Consider the following 20,434-nt stretch of genomic DNA (forward strand, 5'->3'; position numbering starts at 1 on the left):
TATATATTATATATATATGCAATACATATATATGTATATACTAGCTGATTTTATTTGCATATATTAATCAGTTCACTACATGAGTTCAGAAAAGACACGTCTGAACTAACAAAGATTGTTAAAGGTAAATTCATCATATTTATCTTTTGTGGCAGAACCGATTCTTCAATCTATTTTGCCAAAAGGAAAGTTTTTTTGCATGTTTTAATGAGATACCTTTAACAAAAATGACAATGATAGACAACCAGTCATTGATAAACATTGTTTGAGTGTCTGCCATGTACCCAGCATTTTCTGAGGCTCTCAGGAGACAGACACATTGCTTGCTGTTCTAAAGTTTATGGTCACATGTTTAAATGATCATTTTTAAAAAATTTTATGTTTTTTCAGTGTTCCAAAATTCACTGTTTATGCACCACACCCAGTGCTCATTTTTGATCAAATAAACATGAATCTGATTAATGAATAATTCTTTTCTTATTTAGGATAATAACCCAGGTGCAGTATCAAGAATTAATGAATGTACATAATTACCTGACAAACCTTTTATGGAACAAAGCTGGGAATGAATAAATGAAATGAATGAGTGAATGAAAAATTTTGAAATCAGAGACAAAGTTGCCATCAACAGTATCAATGCAGAATAATAAAATTATTACAAAATTATTTAAAAATCATGTGCAGTTGAAAAACAATCATTCTTTCTCCATAGCAAATATATTTCTGAAATAACATTTAACACCAGCATGGGCTGATTGGATACGTTTTACTTTTCAATTATTACTTAGCTTTTATTGTGTCAGCTTTGGCCACATGTTTATTTAATTTTGTGCTTGTTACCTATAATTTTTATTTATATAATATCAAACTTAAAAATGAACACCCAGATGCAATTTTTAAATTTAATCCAAGTAAGAGTAGATTAAGTAATAGATCAACTCATTTTACGAACTCCAAGAGCAGTCTTTTATTCACATTCCTTCCACAAGCTGACATAAATCTCTGAGGGGTCTGTAGAAGGGTCAGATGCTCAGTGAAAAAGTCTTTTACAAGGTCAGGTCCATAGTTTGCAGGTTTAGACATAAAATGAAGATCAGAAGAAGAACACTTCCTAAGGATGATAAGCCATACTGTAACTTTAACCTGTATCCAGAGGCATTACTCATTTTTACCCTGGGAATATACGAGCCATCTCCCCTGGCATCATGAAAGACCATGCGTAAATACCGATGACAAACAAGGCTAACTTCATCCCTGCAACTGTTATGTCTCCAAAACAGAGTAAGAGATATATGCCTTCTTTAAAAAGGGTCTTTGTAAATAACAACATCTCTTGCTTTGCCAAAGTTCATGCTTTCCTCCGTGCACATTTGCTGATCTCCTGGAAGTGAGAGGGTACCACAGGCACTGGAGATGGAAGAATGACCCCCAGAAGGCCACCACAGCAGTGGTAAAAGGCTGGTGATTTAGAGTCTCAGCCTAGGCAGTAGCTTACTTTAACTTGGGTTTCCACGGGAGATGATTCTTACAGATACTGACTTAAGAAAAAGCTTCAGTGTCCCATGTTCTCCCTTTCTATCAGAGTGGCCCTGTTCAGAAATCCAAACAATGACATCTGTCTACTGCATTTGCCAGAAGGCCACTGGAGGACCATTGCTAAATATATGAGCTAAGTTAGAATGGTTGGGGATTAAATAGATTTGGGAAATTTCTTCACACAGTTAAACATTTTAAAATGATGTTAGTAACTAGGCTTAGCACGGGGGTCATTTCATAAGGTATTAAAGTCTCAAATCACCAGGACGTACGCCCGAAACTAATAAGATACTGTATGCCAATTACACTTCAATTAAAAAGAGCATATCATCTACAAATAAAGACAATTTTCCTTCTTCAAAAAAATGTCCTAAATGATCCTTGATGGAATTCAGTCCAAGAGACATCAATCAAGAACTGATTACACTCGAGGAATCATCTTCATATAACTTCTGAACACCAGACATCAACAAATGAACATCTTTAAATGTGGGATGGTGGCTAGTCAAACAATGGATTCATTTAAGTTATGTCTCAACTAGACAAAATAAGACTTTTGACAGGTCTTCCTGCTGTAAGTCACAAATCACTCAAGCAACACATTTTCATCAAAAACAATCTGCTATGATCACAGGTGTAAAGAATCTCCAGATGTCATAAAGAAGTTACAGATATGAGAGTTCTCCTCTCGGCTGGATAACTAGGACGGATAAAGGAATAAATTGTGACTTTTTACTGTAGGGGCCAAATTTAAATTTATGACATTTCTTTCAGTTAATCTATATGACCTGTGTATAAAGACAGCCATGGATGCATTTGACTGAAAGCTACAGTTACGATGGTTGTGCGAGAGATTCTACTCTTGAATTCCTAGATAAAACTGGAGTGTTTTATAACTGAATTGAAAGCTTTTCAAGGGAAGGATTTTTTGAATAAAATATCACTTAAAATTGGGTTTATTAAACTCACCAAGAAATGGTTATTTAAAATTGAATCAAAGGATGTAGTAAGCAAGTGTTACATGTGCTATTAATTTTCTTTCCCTTCTATCTTCCCTCCACTTTTAAATTTGAACAACCTTTGAAAACACCTAATACTTAAATTTGAAATTATTTTTATTGTATAGAAGGAGAGTTTAGAAAAATTTAGTTTACAACACATCTACTTGCCATTATTTCTCAAATTTGCATTTCTTGATATTTTTCAACTCTCTCCAAAGCTTTGGTAGAGAAAGTATCTCAGCAGCAAACCTAATTGGAAATAAATGAGCTCCTAGCTCTATCTGTTATTACTTTCATACCTCCTTTAGCTGCCAGAATATTCTATAAATGGCCACTGATAACCAGTTTAGTGGGTTTGCCTCACTGCACAGTGCATAAATCACTACTGATTTAACTAAGTCATCTGGCCTTTGAGTTAAGAACTCCATACACACACACACTATGTTTTGTGGAATTTAAAAACATTGTTTAATAAAACTTTGATGTCACATAGTCCTTAAAGTGGATCTTGGTCCTGTCTTCCACATTAGCACTTAGAACCATTTCCATGTATTTTTCACATCTAAAATATCAGGAGGAAGCAGTATTTTGGAAGATGGTCAAATGATTTAACGGTTAAGTATAATCCATTTGTTTCAGCTGAAGCAATAAGTACTCCACTTGAAGGGTAAATAGATACTCTCTTATTTTCAGAAATCTCTCCGTAGCATCAAGTATAACCTTGACCTCGTAAGAAATAATTGCTCTCTGGCACATTAACCCAGGAAGTTGTACTACTTCCCTTTGAGAGCAGATAACTGTATTGTCCAGAACAACCAGGCAAGATCTTGAAAAGAAAAACCCCAAGGAGAGGATGAAAATGACAAGGACTGCATGCTTTCCAGTGCTACACCTACAGCTTGACTCTGTCCTGCAGACGCGTCGAGGATATGAATAAGGAACAAAATAGTGAATAAAGCATGAAAACCCCAAGAAAACCAAATCACAAAAGAGCTTTCTTGTCTCACGCTTGATCTTCAGGAAATACAGAAGTCTCCTGTTATCCACAGGGCAGATACGACCACGACCCCCAGTGGATGCCTGAAACTACGAAGAGTACCCGATCTTAGACATACTACATTTTTTCTCACACATACGCACCTGACATTAAGTTTATTTTATAAATTAGGCACAGTGAGAGATGAACAACAATAACTCATAATAAAACAGAACAACTGGGGGCTCCTGGGTGGCTCAGTGGGTTAAAGCCTCTGCCTTCGGCTCAGGTCATGATCTCAGGGTGCTGGGATCGAGCCCCACATCGGGCTCCCTGCTCAGCGGGGAGTCTGCTTCTCCTCTCTCTCTCTCTGCCTGCCTCTCTGCCTACTTGTGATCTCTGTCTGTCAAATAAATAAATAAAATCTTTAAAACAAAAAAACAATTGTAACAACTAGCTGTAATAAAAGTTACGTGAATGTGGTTTCTGTCCCTCTCGAAATAGCTTATTGTGCTGTACTCACCCTTCTTCTGTGATGAGAGGAGATAAAGTACTTATGTGAGGGAGGAAGTGAAGCGGGTAACGCAGGTGCTGTGATGTAGCATTAGGGCTACTATTGACCTTCTGCTGATTCATCAGAAGGATGATCATCTGCTTCCAGAAGCCTTTAGGGGCAGGGTAGGGGCATGGGATGAACTCAAACTGCAGAAAGCTAACGTGCAGATAAGGGGGTCTACTGTCCATAAAAAGTATCACAAAAAAAGGAAGGGTTTCATTTCTACTGGTCATTTCTTTCTTTCTTTCTTTTTTTTTTTTTTTTTAAAGATTTTATTTATTCATTTGACAGACAGAGATCACAAGTAGGCAGAGAGGCAGGCAGAGAGAAGGGAAGCAGGCTCCCTGCTGAGCAGAGAGCCCAATGCGGGGCCCGATCCCAGGTCCCTGGGATCATGACCTGAGCTGAAGGCAGAGGCTTCTTGAAGCCACCCAGGTGCCCCTCTACCGGTCATTTCTAATGGGCTTAAGGGAAGTGATGTTTAAAAAAACAAAAAACAAAAAACGGAGGCAAGGAGCTTCAAAAGAATAAATAATAAAAACCTGTGTGAAGGGGATTTGTGAAAGCTGTTTTGAACCCATCTGGCCAGTGATGGTGGTAAGGGACAGGACCACTGGAATATGGGAAGGGTGAGTGCCAGGGACTCCTCTGAGTGGACAGGATGGAGGAAATTGGTCTTGTTTTCCTCCTGCATCCCCGCATCCCCTGCATCCCCTGATTCCCTAAGGACAATCACTGTTTTCTCCATTCCTATTCAGGGTGTAATAAAGTCCACCCCACGAATCAGCTTGCTTAATTTCGGGGGAGGGGATCAGATAATATCCTGCTCAGGTGAAGACTGGATGAGGAGGGGTGGGATTATATCACATTTGACGTCCACTCTTCCCCCCACTCCCTCTCAAACCTCAAGTTTGATGGACTATAATGGAGAGAAGTGCCTCCTCTCAAGGCTTTACTTCCTCAGAGTTTAGGGAGTGAAATTCTGACCAGAGAAACCACTGCTAGAGGGGCTACAGGGGGCAATGATTGAAAATGGGTTTCGGATGTTTGGAACTCCTCTTCTGCCATCTCCTCAGATACACCTGCAGGACTGGCCTTCCGCCAAGAGCATACAGGCTGGAATAAATCGTATCTGCAGGAGAACTTAAGCTCAAAGAACAAAACAGGGACACATGAAAATACAGCTACCTCCGGCAGGAGGCAAACAAAGTAAAAGTAAGGCAACAAAGTAAAAGACTTATATGATGCTACTTGAACTAAAGGACTTGGGGCACCATGGTACAATGGATCACACACTTATCTCTAAAACTAATGCACTAGTAACTTTTAAAAAGCGTGATGAATATACTAAAGGAAGGGACTCCTGGGTGGCACAGTCAGTTAAGCATCTGTCTTTGGCTCAGGTCATGATCCCAGAGTCCTGAGATCAAGCTCCACATCCTGCTTCCAGCTTCTCCCCCTCCTTCTGCACTCCACCCGCACCCTCCCCCATGCTCTTTTTTGCTCTCTCTCAAATAAACAAATAAAATCTTTAAGACATATATATTCAAGGAAATGATGGAAGACAGTATCAGAATGAACTGTGAAAAGAGAAATCACCAAAAAGAAGCAAGAGGATATAAAATAAGAAATTAATAAATCTAAGTAAAAATGTGCATACGTCTTAAGGGGTATCAGCCCATGAAACGAAGGGGTCAAAATCTGGACAACAGAAGAAAGAAAGAAAAAACAGTGAGCAAAATGTCTCAAAAATAATGAAAACAAATTTCCCAGAAATAAAATGTAAAAGACTTCAGGCCCAAATTGGAAACACCCATGAAGAAGAGAAACAGGTCCAGGAGGAGACTATAAACAACTAGGAGAAGTAATTCCTAGCTTACACAAGTTGTTCCAGAAAACTGAAAAGGAGTGAATGTTATCCAGTCCTATTTTATCCAGTAATCTCAACTCTATAAACCAGATAAGTGTAAGAAAATACAATTATAGTTCCATATCATTTATAAACATAGACATAAAAACCATAACTAAACAAATCCAAGAGAGTATTAAAAAATAGCCCCAAATAATCACATAGGTTTTATCTCAGTGATGCAAGGGGGTTCTCTGAAAAGAAAATCTAGCAATGTCATATACCACAAAAATAAACTTGAGGAGGAAAAAAGTGATATAATTTTATTAATGCAGAAAAAAGCATTTGTAAAGTTCAAAATCTTTTTATGGCAAAGACTTCTAGCTAACTAAAGGGAACTTATTTAAGTTAGTAAAGTTTATAAATCCATCTCTCTCAGAGTGATACTCTAAAAAGGTTTACAAATGAAATCATATGATGTCTGGGATTTGTTTCAAAATAAACTATTGTCTGGAAAGAGGAGGGAGATGGTGCAGAGGAAACAAAATTACCAATATGTTGCAATCATTGTAACAGGATGATAGATACAGTTTGGCTAGTTATAGTCTCACTACTTGGGCAGGAATTGTAAAGATTAAAAACCAAAAACCCACAACAAGCATTATACTTAATAGAGAAACATGAGATGCATTCCTTTCAAGATGAAGAACAATTTGAGGATATTTACCTTTCATTTCTACCTTTAAAACTAGTACAGGAGATTCTGACCAAAATTAGTAAAGGAAGGAAGGAAGGAAAGAAGGAAGGAAGAAAGGAAGGAATGAAGGGAGGAAGGAAAAGATAAGAAAGAAAGAAAAAAGAAAGAAAGGGAGGGAGGGAAGGTGGGAGGGAGGGAGGGAGGAAGAAAGAGAAAGATAAGAAAGAAAAAAAAAGAAAAGAAAAGAAAAAGAAAAAGAAAAGAAAAGAAAAGAAAAAGAAAACAACACAGGAACAGGGAGGGAGGGAAGGAGGGAGGGTGGAAGGGAGGGAGGGAGGAAGGAAGGAAGGAAGGAAAGAATTAAAAAGAAGGAGATTAACATGACCTTATTTGCAGATAAAATAATCACCTGTCTTGAAAACCCAAACTCAGTGGATTTAAAGGTAAAATTATTGGAACAAATTTACCAAATACAAATTTAATTTCAAATACAGTATTTCTCTATCCTAATAAGAACAGAATAGACAATATAATTACAAAAAGTATATCAGTTAATATTCTAAGGAATCTAGAAATAAACGTAAGTGAGAACATATAAGATCTTTGTGGAGAAAGCATTTTAAACTCTAATAAAGGAAAAAAATGATTTGAATAAATAAATAGACTTAATATTATGAACATTCAATTCTTCAAAAATTAAACTACAAATTCAATGTAATTATATATTGAAATTACTGAAGGATTTTAAAATATATACTTGATATCCTAAAGTATGTATGAGGAAATAAATATCTACAACACAGCTAATTAAATTTTGAAAAGGTAGAAAGAAGGAACCTCCCTGCCAGGTACTAAGATATATGTACACTGCCAAGAAAAACAAGTGGGCCAACTGGAACAAAACAGAGAGCTCAGAAGCAGCCTCATATACAAATGGGAACTTATACAATAAAGGTGATATTAGATTCATAGGAAATGATGAGTTTTTAGCCATGAGAATTGATTATATAGAAAAAGAAATCTGGATCAAGTTGAATAAAATACTTCATCTAGTTGAATAAAATATTTTTATGTCCAGAAAAAAAATTATAAAGGTAATAGAAGAAAGTGGAGAAGCCTATCCCAGGGCTTAGAGATAAGAAACAATTTCGAGAACTAAATCTCCAAAGCAGGCATTATAAGGAAACATTAATTTCAATAGTCAATTGAAGATTCCTGACCGACAAAGGACACTATGGACAAAGTTAACAGATGACAAATATGCAAGAGTAAAATGTCACTTGTCACCTGTTGCAAACTGGAAAGGTCAAGTGTTGGGCAGGTTGTGGGGATATGGAGAAACTGATCATGGCACAGAAACTGATAATGGCCTTCTGGAGGGTGAGCTGGGATTATTTAATTCTATCAAATGAACCCATGTCTTATGACCCAGCAAGTCCCATGATAGGCATATATTCTCTGGAAAAATCATATGCTGGTTCATAAAGAGTCATATATAAGACTTTGTACATTTGAAGCACTATTTGGTTTAGCCAAGAATTGGAACAATCAAGCTGTCTATCACTGGAGGTGTGGGTAGGTAAACTGTAACATAATATAGGCATGGAATACTGTCCAGCAGTGAAAAGTAACATAGAAGGTGTACAGGTAACGTTGAATGTTTCCTTCTGGAAAATATGTAGTGCTGCACTTAAAAAAGGTAAAAGAAAAAAGTCTCTAATACAATTTACATGAATTAAAAGCATATATATGCATAACAAAACAAAATTGCATATTTTACAATCATCTAAACTAAATGATACACATTAAATCATTATAATGGTGGTCTTTTGAGGAGCAAGGGAATTGAATGGGGAAAGGGGGTAAAATGGATTGCAAAGATCAATGTAGGTGTCTTGCACAGACTGCTAGTTTAATTCTATAAGAACAGGGGTTTTGGACTGTGCGGAGTAAATATTTGTTGAGTGCCTGAATGTGACATGAATGGAGGAATATGATTCGTTTTCTCTCTCTGTACCTGAGTTCCAAATATTAGGTTGCATTGTATGAAGTTGCAATTTTTTTTGTAGACCAAAAATGACCAAATATCAGCAGTTTCATATAGTTTAACCTAATGGAAAGGGAAATTTTGAAAATAATGAACGGTACTTAGGGAAATATAAACAACCACTGTAAAAACTAGTGGGAGATAACATGAAGGACAAACCAAATTTGATTCCGCTTTTTCATAATTAACTAAAACCCACCTAGGTTGATATAGTTAAGATGACTGTCCTTAAAATAAAGTGCCCTTAAGACTAAAGTCATCAATGGTATTTCCTTAAAATGTCAGCCATTTATTATACTAAGGAATATGGCACCTGTATCTTTCTCATTCTGCTCTTTTTTTTAAATCAACAATATCTAATGGGCCATTTAAAGATTTTTCACCACTGGAAGATTTTCCAGAACGTACAATGTAGTTTATATACAATGTAGATACATTCTGAAAAACATCAGGTTCAGTCACTTCTGAATCTCTTGAAACTATAAAAGGCACTTTTACATTCTTTTTCTTAAACTGCTTTATTATGATTAAAATACAAGAAGTTGTACCTATTTAATACATACAATTTGATGAGTTTGGAGATAAATACACATATGAAACCACTGCCATAATCAAGCCATAATCACAACTATTCCTTCTAAATTTTGCCTCCTATGTATGTATGTACATATGTATGTATTATTTAGTGATATGGGCATTTAACATAAGTTCTCTTCTCTTAGAAAATCTTAGTATTATTAACTGTAGGCACTCTGCTGTCCATAAAACTCTAGACCATACTCATCTTGCATAAGTGAAACTTTGTACCAATTGAACAACCCCCTCCCACTCCCCCTTCCCCCAGCTCCTGATAACTACCATTCTATTCTTTGCTTCTGTGAGCTTGACAGTTTTGGATTCTCCTATAAGTAAGATCATGTAGTGTTTGCTCTTCGAAGAAATTTTTTATTTTAGAGAAATAATTGTTCAGAGAATGGATATGAGAAAATGGGAAGAAACTGAAAGAACATACAAGTTAAGACACTTGTGTGTTCTTTTAGTTTCTTCCTATTTCCTCTTACCTGTCCTCTGGACAATTATTTCTCTAAAATTGGAAACTTCTTGGGGCGCCTGGTTGGCTCAGTCATGTAAGCATCTGCCTTCAGATCAGGTCATGATCTCCAGGTGCTGGGATGGAGCCCCACTTCTGGCTCCCTGCTCTTCTTCCTCCCTCTCCCTCCACCCCTTCCCCTACTTGTGCTCTCTTTCTCGTTCTCTGTCATATAAATAAATAAAATCTTAAAAAAAAAAAAGAATTGGAAACTTCTTTTTAAAAAAAATTTTTTTTATTATAAGATTTTATTTATTCATTTGACAGAGATCACAAGTAGGCAGAGAGAGGCAGGCAGAGAGAGAGAGAGGAGGAAGCAGGCTCCCCGCGGAGCAGAGAACCCGATGTGGGGCTCGATCCCAGGACACTGGGATCATGACCTGAGCCGAAGGCAGAGGCTTTAACCCACTGAGCCACCCAGGCGCCCCAAGAATTGGAAACTTCTTAAAATTTATCCAATATGTTGTTCCTAGACCTTATTTTCAATGGAGGTAACCTGAGTTAAAACCTTTTACACCTAAATCTTTTGTGGTTGTTAGTCAGTTCTTCCCAGAAAACATTCTCATGCTTTATGTCAGGTCTTTCTAGCGTAGGAACACTTAAGAGCTTTGTTTTTCACTCAGCAAATATTCCATATTGATTACTGTAATGAAATAGGCATTTTGCTTCCTAAGAATGAAGAGAAAACAAAAGGGAAAAATTTTATTTTCATTTGTTGTAATGACTATTTTTCTTGAATGAGAGGAAGGTCAAGAAAACAGAACACAACTGAGGATTAGCTTTGAAATGGGTCAAATAATTGAAGTAAAATGATGAATTGAAAAAACAAGCTGTGGCTTTTATGTTCTCTCATGAATTAAGCTGTTTTCAGTTCCTCTTTGAACCTGCACCTATTAAATGAAAACCTCAACTTGCCGCAATAAAATGAGGCAATCTTTGTTCAATGGGATTTGATAATCATAAAGGTCAGAGAAAGGCAGCTCAACTCACTTTACTTATCAGTATACTTTGAGTGAAATGACAACTTCGACAGAAATTTTACCTTGACAGTGAAGCGTTTTTTCTTTGGTGGATTCCAAACTGTGCCAGTTGAATGAATGAATGCACGCAAAGGTGTTAAGGACGTCACCAACACATACGCTTTAAGAATCACAGATATTTCTTCAGCTCGGAAGAGTGTTTCATGTGGAGCAAGGACTGTTGTTTGATTCCTAAAAAAAATGAACCAGCAAAGTTAATGCTCCATAACTTAGGGTACATCATCTGCAAATTACCTCGAAGCGTTGTACACTCATGTATCCTTTGTTGGGCTGTAGCCTTCAATGTGTGGGTTTCCTTAAACAATTCCACTGCTTATTAGCACCATTACCAGGGGATATATAAGTACTTAAAGAGGGGATCAAATGGATAAGAGTTCTCCACTCTGGTAGACTTAATTAAAAATTTTTAAGAGAAAGAAAGATGAGAAAATAGTACCTAAAGTAAGGTTTAAAGGTTTAAAAAACATAAATGGGTCATGTATGTACCATAACAACAAAAGTGATACAAATTACAGTTTAAGGAATAGTGAAGACATTTTCCCGTCCTGCCCTGGCCTGCCTTTGCTCTATCTTCTCCTTGACAAGAAAATATATACTTTCCAAGAGTGGACAGATCACCAAAAATATGCCAAAATACGTTCCCTACTAGTCTGATTCTACCCAATAACTGTCACCATGGATAATTATGGGTTCATTTAAAGAATAAAGTGTGAAGATAATACTTCAGGTTACAAAGGAAAATTAACATTAATATTTGGTGGTGAAACAAGTATACTTTCATCATAAAAGATTCCAAAATATCTAGTTATTTGCTTTTTACACAGTATTTCTGTTTCAAATATCTATGTTTGACCAATGAAAAGATTGTTCTATTTCAACTTTTGAAGTCTAGGTAAGCAGGAGATGCATATGATTCTTCAATAAATACTATTAACTATAGACATCTACCAGATAATTATAAAATTAGATGAAGTAAACTATTTTGTTTCTTGGATAAGATATGAAAAGCTTTTCATTTTTCACTATAATTTATCTACATTACAAATTCATTTCCTTGGAGGGAACTTAAATATTTTGGTACTGCAGGTGTCATCTTAGATCCTAGGAACCATAAAATATATATCTATATCTATATCTATATCTATCTATCTATCTATATCTATATATACCTATATATAGATATAGATATCTGGAAAAAAATTCATTTGGCCATACTCATAGACTAGGATAATGTCATTTGAGTATAAAATGGAAGTTAAAATTTTATAGTTTCACATTGTCAAAAAAAAATATATATATATATATAACTGGAAAAAATTCATTTGGCCATACTCATAGACTAGGGCAATGTCATTTGAGTATAAAATGGAAGTTAAAATTTTATAGTTTCACATTGTCAAGGTTTCTAATTCAATTTCCATTAATGTAACTTCCTAGATAAGAGTCCTATTTACCCAAATGTTTATTCTACGGCAAGAGAGGTTTGAATTACTCTAGAAAAAAATCAATGATGGCGTTCTTTATTAAGAAGTGATAGATGAGAGACTGTGGAATCTGAGAGACAAACTGAGGGTTTTGGGGGGGGTGGGGTGAGCCTGGTGGTGGGTATTGCGGAGGGCATGTATTGCACGCAGCACTGGGTGTGATGCATAAACAATGAATTTTGGAACACTGAAAAAAAATAAAATTTAAGAAAAAGAGAGAGAGATACAATTTTATGTAACAGAACCTAATAATTCAAACATGTAATACCCCCTAGACATCTTCAGGGGTTTTCTCTTGTCAGCTGTTTCCAAGAATGCATGCTGGATATAACAGTTCAAAATGATTAGCTTACAGCTGTTCACGTCGCCAATCCCATGGTTTCCACATATGTGGCTTCAGTGTTTTTAAAATGTGACTCGAAGTACTCAGCTTTAACTGCACGTTCTGATCCAGACATACAGAAGGGCTCACCGGAAGTTGTAGTTCTGAAAAAAATTCAAAAGAGCAAAAACCAGTCATTCTATTGTTTCTTTCTGAAATTGCTCCAAAATAGTGTTTGCTCTGTTCTGCTACTGGGTGTATGGGAACCAGGCAGCCATTGTTTCTCCATTTTGAATCAAAGTTAGATCCATTCCATAACGCATGTTCAGAGAGGCCTCTGTTTTGCAGTTCATTCTCTTATAATAGATTAGGAAAACAATTGTAGTAACGGATTTCAACTCTTCCTGCTCAGAAAGGGAGGTAGATCTGATGTCTCCAACTGTCCTGCACCAGGCAGAACTATCCTCCGAACACATAACAGACGCACTCTTATGATGGGAAGATGGCTGCAGGACCTGACTTTTGCTTGGGATGAGAATATCACATGGACAACTTGAGTTGATTTCCTGACAATAGCACAGTCCTTCATGTGCCAGAGAGTCTGTCATGCCTCAGGATCTTGGTCAACTCAAAAAAAGTATTTTATTATTTTGTAAAATAGTATTTAATATTTTTTGAAGTATATAAAAGTGAAGACCAACAGTAATGGTTTTCTCAGAACACTCACTGATATTTTTTAAAAAATGTATTGAATGTACATGGTTAAAAAAACTCAAATTGTGTAGAATGTTATCAAATTGGGGGAAAAAAAAAAAGAAACATCCATCAATCTACCCCTATCTGGGACCTCTCTCTGCCAAAGCCAATGTTTACATATTCCCTTTTGAAATCTGCATCACTGCATAACGGGTAAGATGCATGCGGTTCTTCAATATGTAAACTGATATATCAATATATCCATACAACTTATATATGCAGGTATTTCTGATTTTTCAATTATCCAAAAGAGACATCACCGTAGTCCCCTTTATCGATTGTTTTGCTTTCCTCAGTTTCAGTTACCCATGGTCAACCCCAGTCAAGAAGCAAATGATCCTCCTGACGTACCATCAGAAGGTCAGGAGCAGCCTAAAGCGATGTCACAGTGCCTGTGTCATCCCCTTTCATCTCATCATACAGGCGTGGTATCCTCTCACATCATCACACGAAGGAAGAATGCAACACACTCACATATTTCGAAAGAGTGAGACTGCATTCAAATCACCTTCTTACAGTCCAGTTATAACTCTTCTATTTTATTATTAATTATTCTTATCAATCTCTTATTGTGCCTAATTTATAAAATAAATTTTATCTTAGGTGTGTATGTGTAAAAAAAAAAGTGCAGATAGGGTTCGGTACTATCTGCAGTTTCAAGCATCCCCTGGGGCTCCTGGAATGCATTCCCTGCAGATAAGGGGGAGGATTGCTATATAACGGTCTATGTCTGGCATATTTACCACCAGTCCATCCTGGAATCCTCTCCATTTGCACATACATAGAACTATGTTATACTTTTTTTTTTTTTTAAAGATTTTATTTATTTACTTGACAGAGAGAGACACAGCGATAGAGGGAAAACAAGTGGGAGAGTAGGAGAGGGAGAAGCAGGCTTCCCGAATGATATACATTTGATTTAATCATTCTCTTATTGTCGGGTATTCAGATATTTGTAATTTTTTCTTTTATTTCAAAAATACTGCACAATGAATGCTCTTCTAAATCTATTTTGGTGTACTTTCACAAGTTTATCTAAGGGCAAAGTCTAGTCTATATGTGTAACTGCCAGATCAATATATACATGCCTTGTAAATTTGATAGGTTTTATTGAACTGGCTTCCGAAAATGTTGCCCCAATTTCCACTGCCTCCAACAACACATGAGAGTTGTTGTTTCCTTGCTGTCAGGTCACAGTGATTTATTTTTAAATTATACAATTTATCTCGCTCTCAAAATGGAACAAAGCCTTTAAATTATTTTTCCCCCTTGTGCACGTTTCATCAACACTAACATAGTCTAATTTAAAACACTTCACACTCTTAAGTAAAAGTCAGCAGAAGTCAAGCTGTTCAATGTATTCCCATATCTCATTATTTAGCACAGTGTGATCTTTCTCAAAAAATGATGGCCTCCTTGTAAGTCTTCCTTATTAATGAAGTTCTAATACATCATAATAAAAAAATACTCAAATTGCTTGTTTCTGGATGTGACAAATGAAGAGTCATTAAGATAAATTCTTTTCTTGGGAATCACAACTTAAGAAGAGTTGAAATGTTTATATAATCCTTTAAATTCACGGTAAGAAAATGCATTCTCTTTTTTTCACTAAGTAGACATATTTTAGGATTTATTACTAGGAAAGATTCTGTCTCTCCAGAAGAGCTAATTTGTAGCCTTCTTTTGTATAATATGAGAACAGTGTAATTGACTCTGATTTCCGTTTTATCCGTACTGCCAGGAAGCACAGCATTGATTTGAAGCCCGAGCAGAGTGGACTTTGGAGAAGCTGCCTTTATTAAGTGTTCCACCAAGGTAATACCTCAGTGATTTTCAGGAAGTAGTAGCCAGCAAATATGTCAAAGAATAAATAATTTTATGTCACCTTTTTTTTTTTTTTTTGCCTTAGTTTAAGGGGAAGAGCCTAAAACATACAGCACAAAGAGTCCCGTATAGGAATTGTCAAGAATATATCAGCATTCCGCATCAGCCCCTGAAACTGTGGTTGAACAATGGAATTTAATATTGATTAAAGTAACTTTTACCCTTTGTGTATATGTGTGTGTGTGTGTGTGTATTCCATTTCCCCCTTTTCCCTTGACTACCCAACATACACAGGAACCTAGAAGTCTTCTATAAACAATGCCAAAGTAGCTTCCTTCTGTGTTGGGGAGAAATCTGGGAGATGAGTGTCTATGATATGCCTATGAGTGTCTTAAAAGGCCTTGTAATTCATTAACACATATTTACTAACTATTTTCAGACAGTAATTAAATACGAAGCCTAACATGTGTCCTTAGTGCTTTTGTACTCCACAGTATAAGGACTGAATGAATAACCAGATGCAGATGTGAAATATCTATGTGTTTTTATTTACTGGCTACTCTTAGCTTATTTTAAAGAGCTATGAAGCTTGTAATTTTAACACTTACCCAGAGGAAAAAAAACGAACAATTTTTAAAGATGCATGAAGACTGCATTTCTCCTGCCTTCTAACATTTGGTTGGCCAGGCATGCAGTCAGTACCCACTGAGTATGGTACAGTTTCAAGAAAAGAAAGATTCAACCAGAACCATAAGACCTGGGTTTTCATTTTGATTCTTACTAACCAATGCCTGATGGGTGTGTGACAATGCCAAGGAGTCTTCTAGAATCCAGAATATGATTTCCCACTATCTCTTGATTGTCCCATATCATTGAACACGATGTTGGTGCATAACAACTGCTCAATAATAAAGTTTGTTCTAGCAATGAGCTAGTTTGGTGGTGGGGGTGGGGTGGGGCGTTTAAGTCAACATGTACTTGGAGAACAAAATGATATCCCAATTAAAAATATTTTATTTTTTCCCTTCTATATGCCATATAATTATATACACTATAGGCAAAGACTATACACTAGAAAACTAGCAAAGATTAACAGGCAAATTTAAGCTATATTTGATTTAATGTTTTGCCCAGAGCCAATAATTAATAGGAAAATAATATTGGAAAATGTAATTATATTTCATAAATGTTTGAATATTGTCTTGCATTTCAGATTAGGAAGCTATAGTTAGCCAGGATTTTCTTATTTTAAAACCTCCCGTGAAGATAAAAAGTCTTAATTAATAATTAACAATCAGTTTTGAGATTAGAATTATAAAATAAGTACCATTTGTGGATATATTAATTGTTCTTTCTATCCCAAGACATTTATGAGTCTTAGTCCTTAGCCTACAGGTATAGCTATGCAAACAAACCTGCAAAACTTATATACATAACAAATGTAAATTAATATATGCACAAGCTGAAGTCATAGCCAGGAAAAAACAGTCAGAGCCCTGGGAGAAAATGAATGGATGGCAGAGTCAAAGAAGTAAGTGAAACTTAGAGAAGGGGACTATTAAAGAAGGCAGCGATAAGGGAAAATAATAAGTAGTGAAGCTCCTAGGGCTGATGAAAGAGAAGATCTTGCCACCCCAAGCCCAGGAGGGTGGCAATTATAGAACCAAGCAAAGGGCATAGCGTTGAGAGAGGATGCTGAGCATGAGCTATGGTCACAGGTAGAAGAACACAGGCACTTCTAAGCCAGGGTCTGGCAGGGAAGCAGGTAGGGGACAAATACCCCAAAGTTCTGTCTTTCTGAACTCTGATCTCTGGTCAAAAGTTAGGGGACAAGGGAGCCCCATCGATGTAATGTGCGATGGACAGCTTCCTGGGGAAGAGTCTAGAGTGAGGGAGCAAATAGAGAATAAGGCAAACCGTGCATCTGGAAAATATAAACTTCTGCTCTAGTTTTCTTCTTACTAGCCACATTTCCCCGAGAAAGAATCGTATGTGTGTATGAGAGTGAGTGCGCGTGCATGCACATAGGAGAAGAGTGAATAAGAAAGAAACATTAGGGGCGCCTGGGTGGCTCAGTGGGTTAAGCCTCTGCCTTCGGCTCAGGTCATGATCCAGGATCCTGGGATCGAGTCCCGCATCGGGCTCTCTGCTTGGCAGGGAGCCTGCTTACCCCTCTCTCTCTCTGCCTGCCTCTCTGTCTACTTGTGATCTCTGTCTGTCAAATAAATAAATAAAATCTTAAAAAAAAAAGAAAGAAAAATTAGCTTTAATCTTTAATAAGAGCATTTGTACATGGCAGCAGGTCATGGCTTAAGATGAATTGTATGAAACTGCATTTAGTTACGTAAAAAATGATTGAATATTAATCAAATATCAGCAATTCATAACTTTTCTCTTACTACACTGTAATGCCTATTGGAGAGAAGCAAGGGAGTATATAAACATACCACCTGTGAAAGAAGGTTCCAGTGGCTAGAACGTCTATGGGTAGGAATGACAAAAGGGTGCACTGGTTAATTTTATGTGTCAACTTGACTGGACCAAGGGATACCCAGATAGCTGCTTAAACATTATGGGTGTGTCTGTGAGGGTATGCTCAGAGGAGATCAGCATTTGAACTGTTGGAATAAGTAAAGCAGATAGCTCTCCCAGATGTGGCTGGGCATCCACCAATCTGTTGAGTGCTTGAACATAACAAAAAGGCTGAGGAAGGCTGAATTTGCTCTCTCTCTGACTCATTAATTGAGCTGTGACATCAATCTTCTCCTGTCCTTAGTACACTTGGTTTTCAGGCCTTCAGACCTGGACTGGAATCTAACCATTGGCTCTCTACATCACCAGCTTTCCTGAGTCTCCATCTTGCAGATAGCAGATTGTGGGACTTCTCAACCTCCAGAATCACATGAGCCAATATGTTACACAATAAATCCCTTTCTCTCCTTCTCTCTCAGCGAATATATAAATAATAGAAAGATGGATAGATCTTATTTTCTGTTTCCATGGAAAACCCTACTATGAGGGACAAACTTGAATCCATTCAATAAGTATTTAGTATATGCTTGGAAAACAAAAGAAGCATAGCTCAAGTTCTGTCAATTCCTAGAAAAGAACAAACAGCTCACCTCTGAATCTGTTTCCTTCTTTGCATTATCATGAAAAAGACAGCAGCAAGCACAGTGGGTACTAAACAAATATTTACTAGACAAACAACCAGATTTCTGAGGTCCTTTATCATTCTACATTCCTGTGATTGTCAGGTGAAAAGTTATAATTTTTAATATATGTTGTGTATGACCTAATGGAATAGATAAGTGACTAGAGTCCAAGACCAGGGCTGGAATATGGTCCCTCTGTGAATTCACGTATATTCCAGCAATTCCGAAAGCTCTACAAGGTCAACCAGTTGCCATTTTATCCATCTGAGGCCCAATAAACCACATAGGAGAGACTGTATCTGGATCCCCTTTGAGCTCCCACCCTGTGAGAAAGTATTTGGGGAATATCAATGACTCTTTCATTTTTTGAGCCCTGTACAAAATGGGGGAGCAAACAAACCACTGGGCACACACATTCTGGTTCACCAACTTGATCACTCATTTGCAGTTAGAAAGGAGGGATTGTTTTCAGTGTTAAGTACTTCAAAGGGAATTAGTTTACTGGACCAGGAGCTCTATGAAGTCGGGAATTCTGGATTTTTTCTTTACATTGCATATCTAGTGCCAAACACACGTAGGCTGGCCCTTGACATAGGAGGTCCACACATCTCTGCTTAATAAGTAAAATGTTAATGTCTTCTTAACCAAATAACTAGAGATAAGTGCACTGGCCATAGAAAAAGGGGCTGAAGTGAAAAGAATGAGCAAGCCAACTGCTAAGCAGTTTTACTAGAGTTGTATGGCATAACCTTTTGTTCTTGACCTAGGAAATCAGCATAACATGGACAAGAATTCATTTTTCCCTGTTCACTTTAATGAGGTATTTGTTAGAGTAACATGACGTGTTATAACCCCATTGGGACCCTGCAACAACACAGGGGAGGCTCCAGGAAGAAGCAGAGATGGACGCCCTGAAAGGAACTATCAAAGGCCCAGAGGTTTATTATCAGCAGAGCCCCCCAGAACCCAGAGCAAGCATAGAAAACCATGGAAGAGAAGGTCATCAGTAGACAGCCAGGAGGAAGGTTTCCCTTACAGGGACATCATCTAAGAGAAGGATTTGGGTACCAAGGCTGCCTTTGTTCCCCCAAGCAAGCTAAATCTATGCCTTGGGAAGACATGGATGAACCCAATAAAGATGCATGTGCTGATTTCTCCAGGATGTTCCAATATAGTTGCTATCTGATACCTTTTATCCCCCAATAATATTTTACAAATAATATTCCAAAGAATATTTATTTAAAAAAATCCTAATTCTTGTCTATTAGTGGATTCTTATTCGTAAGTATGACCATGAACAAATTCCTTAGTTTTTCTAAGTTCAGTGTCTTTATCTGGAAAATGAGAATTATAACAGTAATAATAAGAAGAACATACATCATATGGATGCTAACAGAATTAAACATAAAATTTTCTTTAAAGGGCTTTGCACAGCCCTTTCTCAAAAAATGTTAAATAGCTACTACTACTAGTAGTTTAATATAATCCTTTTCTATAACCTAGGAAATCTGTTTACAACTAGAAACTTCACAAAGTGCAACTTAAATGTTATTCCTTTTGAATTTATTCAATATTAAGTGTTTCTCATCACTGCTGACTATCAAAGTCTAATCTATTAAATCCTTTTTTATGCGATTCTTAAACATGTGACATTTGACATTAGTCACTTAAGAACAAAGCAGGAAATATGTGATAAGCACAGATGTGTAGACCAAAATGAAACACAGCAATTTTATTTGAAGTAGCTTGTAAAAACACACTGGTTTTAGTGACTTTCCTCAAATTTAGCATTGCAGTCACCCAGCAAAGCTGTTGATTTCCTGTTTCACGTACTTAAAGGAGTTCTGTGTTAAGGCCAGGTTTCTGTGATTGGGGGAAGCCTCAGACTGACCCAGTTTTGCACTATTTAAACCTATTCCTCTCTGTTTTGTTCAGGAAGATACTTTTTCTCAAACACCAACACAACCAACTCTTGGTCAACAGAACTAGCTCTTAGTCAACAAATTTATGACACATAGACAAAAGTCCCTAGACCATTTCAGACCTACGCTTGAATTTAAATGGTATAATTTGAGGATCTATGTGCTCCAAACACATCAAT

General features: G+C 36.8%; 1 protein-coding gene across 2 annotated transcripts in view; it reads right to left on the reverse strand.

Annotated features, from left to right (window-relative positions):
* Positions 1-20,434, reverse strand: part of CPED1 (cadherin like and PC-esterase domain containing 1) — a 262,654-nt gene that overhangs the window by 158,269 nt on the left and 83,951 nt on the right. For both annotated transcript variants that reach the window (XM_032870574.1, XM_032870566.1), the window contains exons 5-6: positions 12,630-12,762; positions 10,795-10,963 (exon numbers count right to left, since the gene is read on the reverse strand). In XM_032870574.1, the coding sequence (XP_032726465.1) occupies positions 10,795-10,963; positions 12,630-12,762 (302 nt within the window). The remainder of the gene's footprint in view (positions 1-10,794; positions 10,964-12,629; positions 12,763-20,434) is intronic.

Source organism: Lontra canadensis, unplaced genomic scaffold (assembly GCF_010015895.1).
Source record: "Lontra canadensis isolate GAN:19392208 unplaced genomic scaffold, GSC_riverotter_1.0 scaffold2, whole genome shotgun sequence".
In the NCBI taxonomy this organism is placed as follows: Eukaryota; Metazoa; Chordata; class Mammalia; order Carnivora; family Mustelidae; genus Lontra; species Lontra canadensis.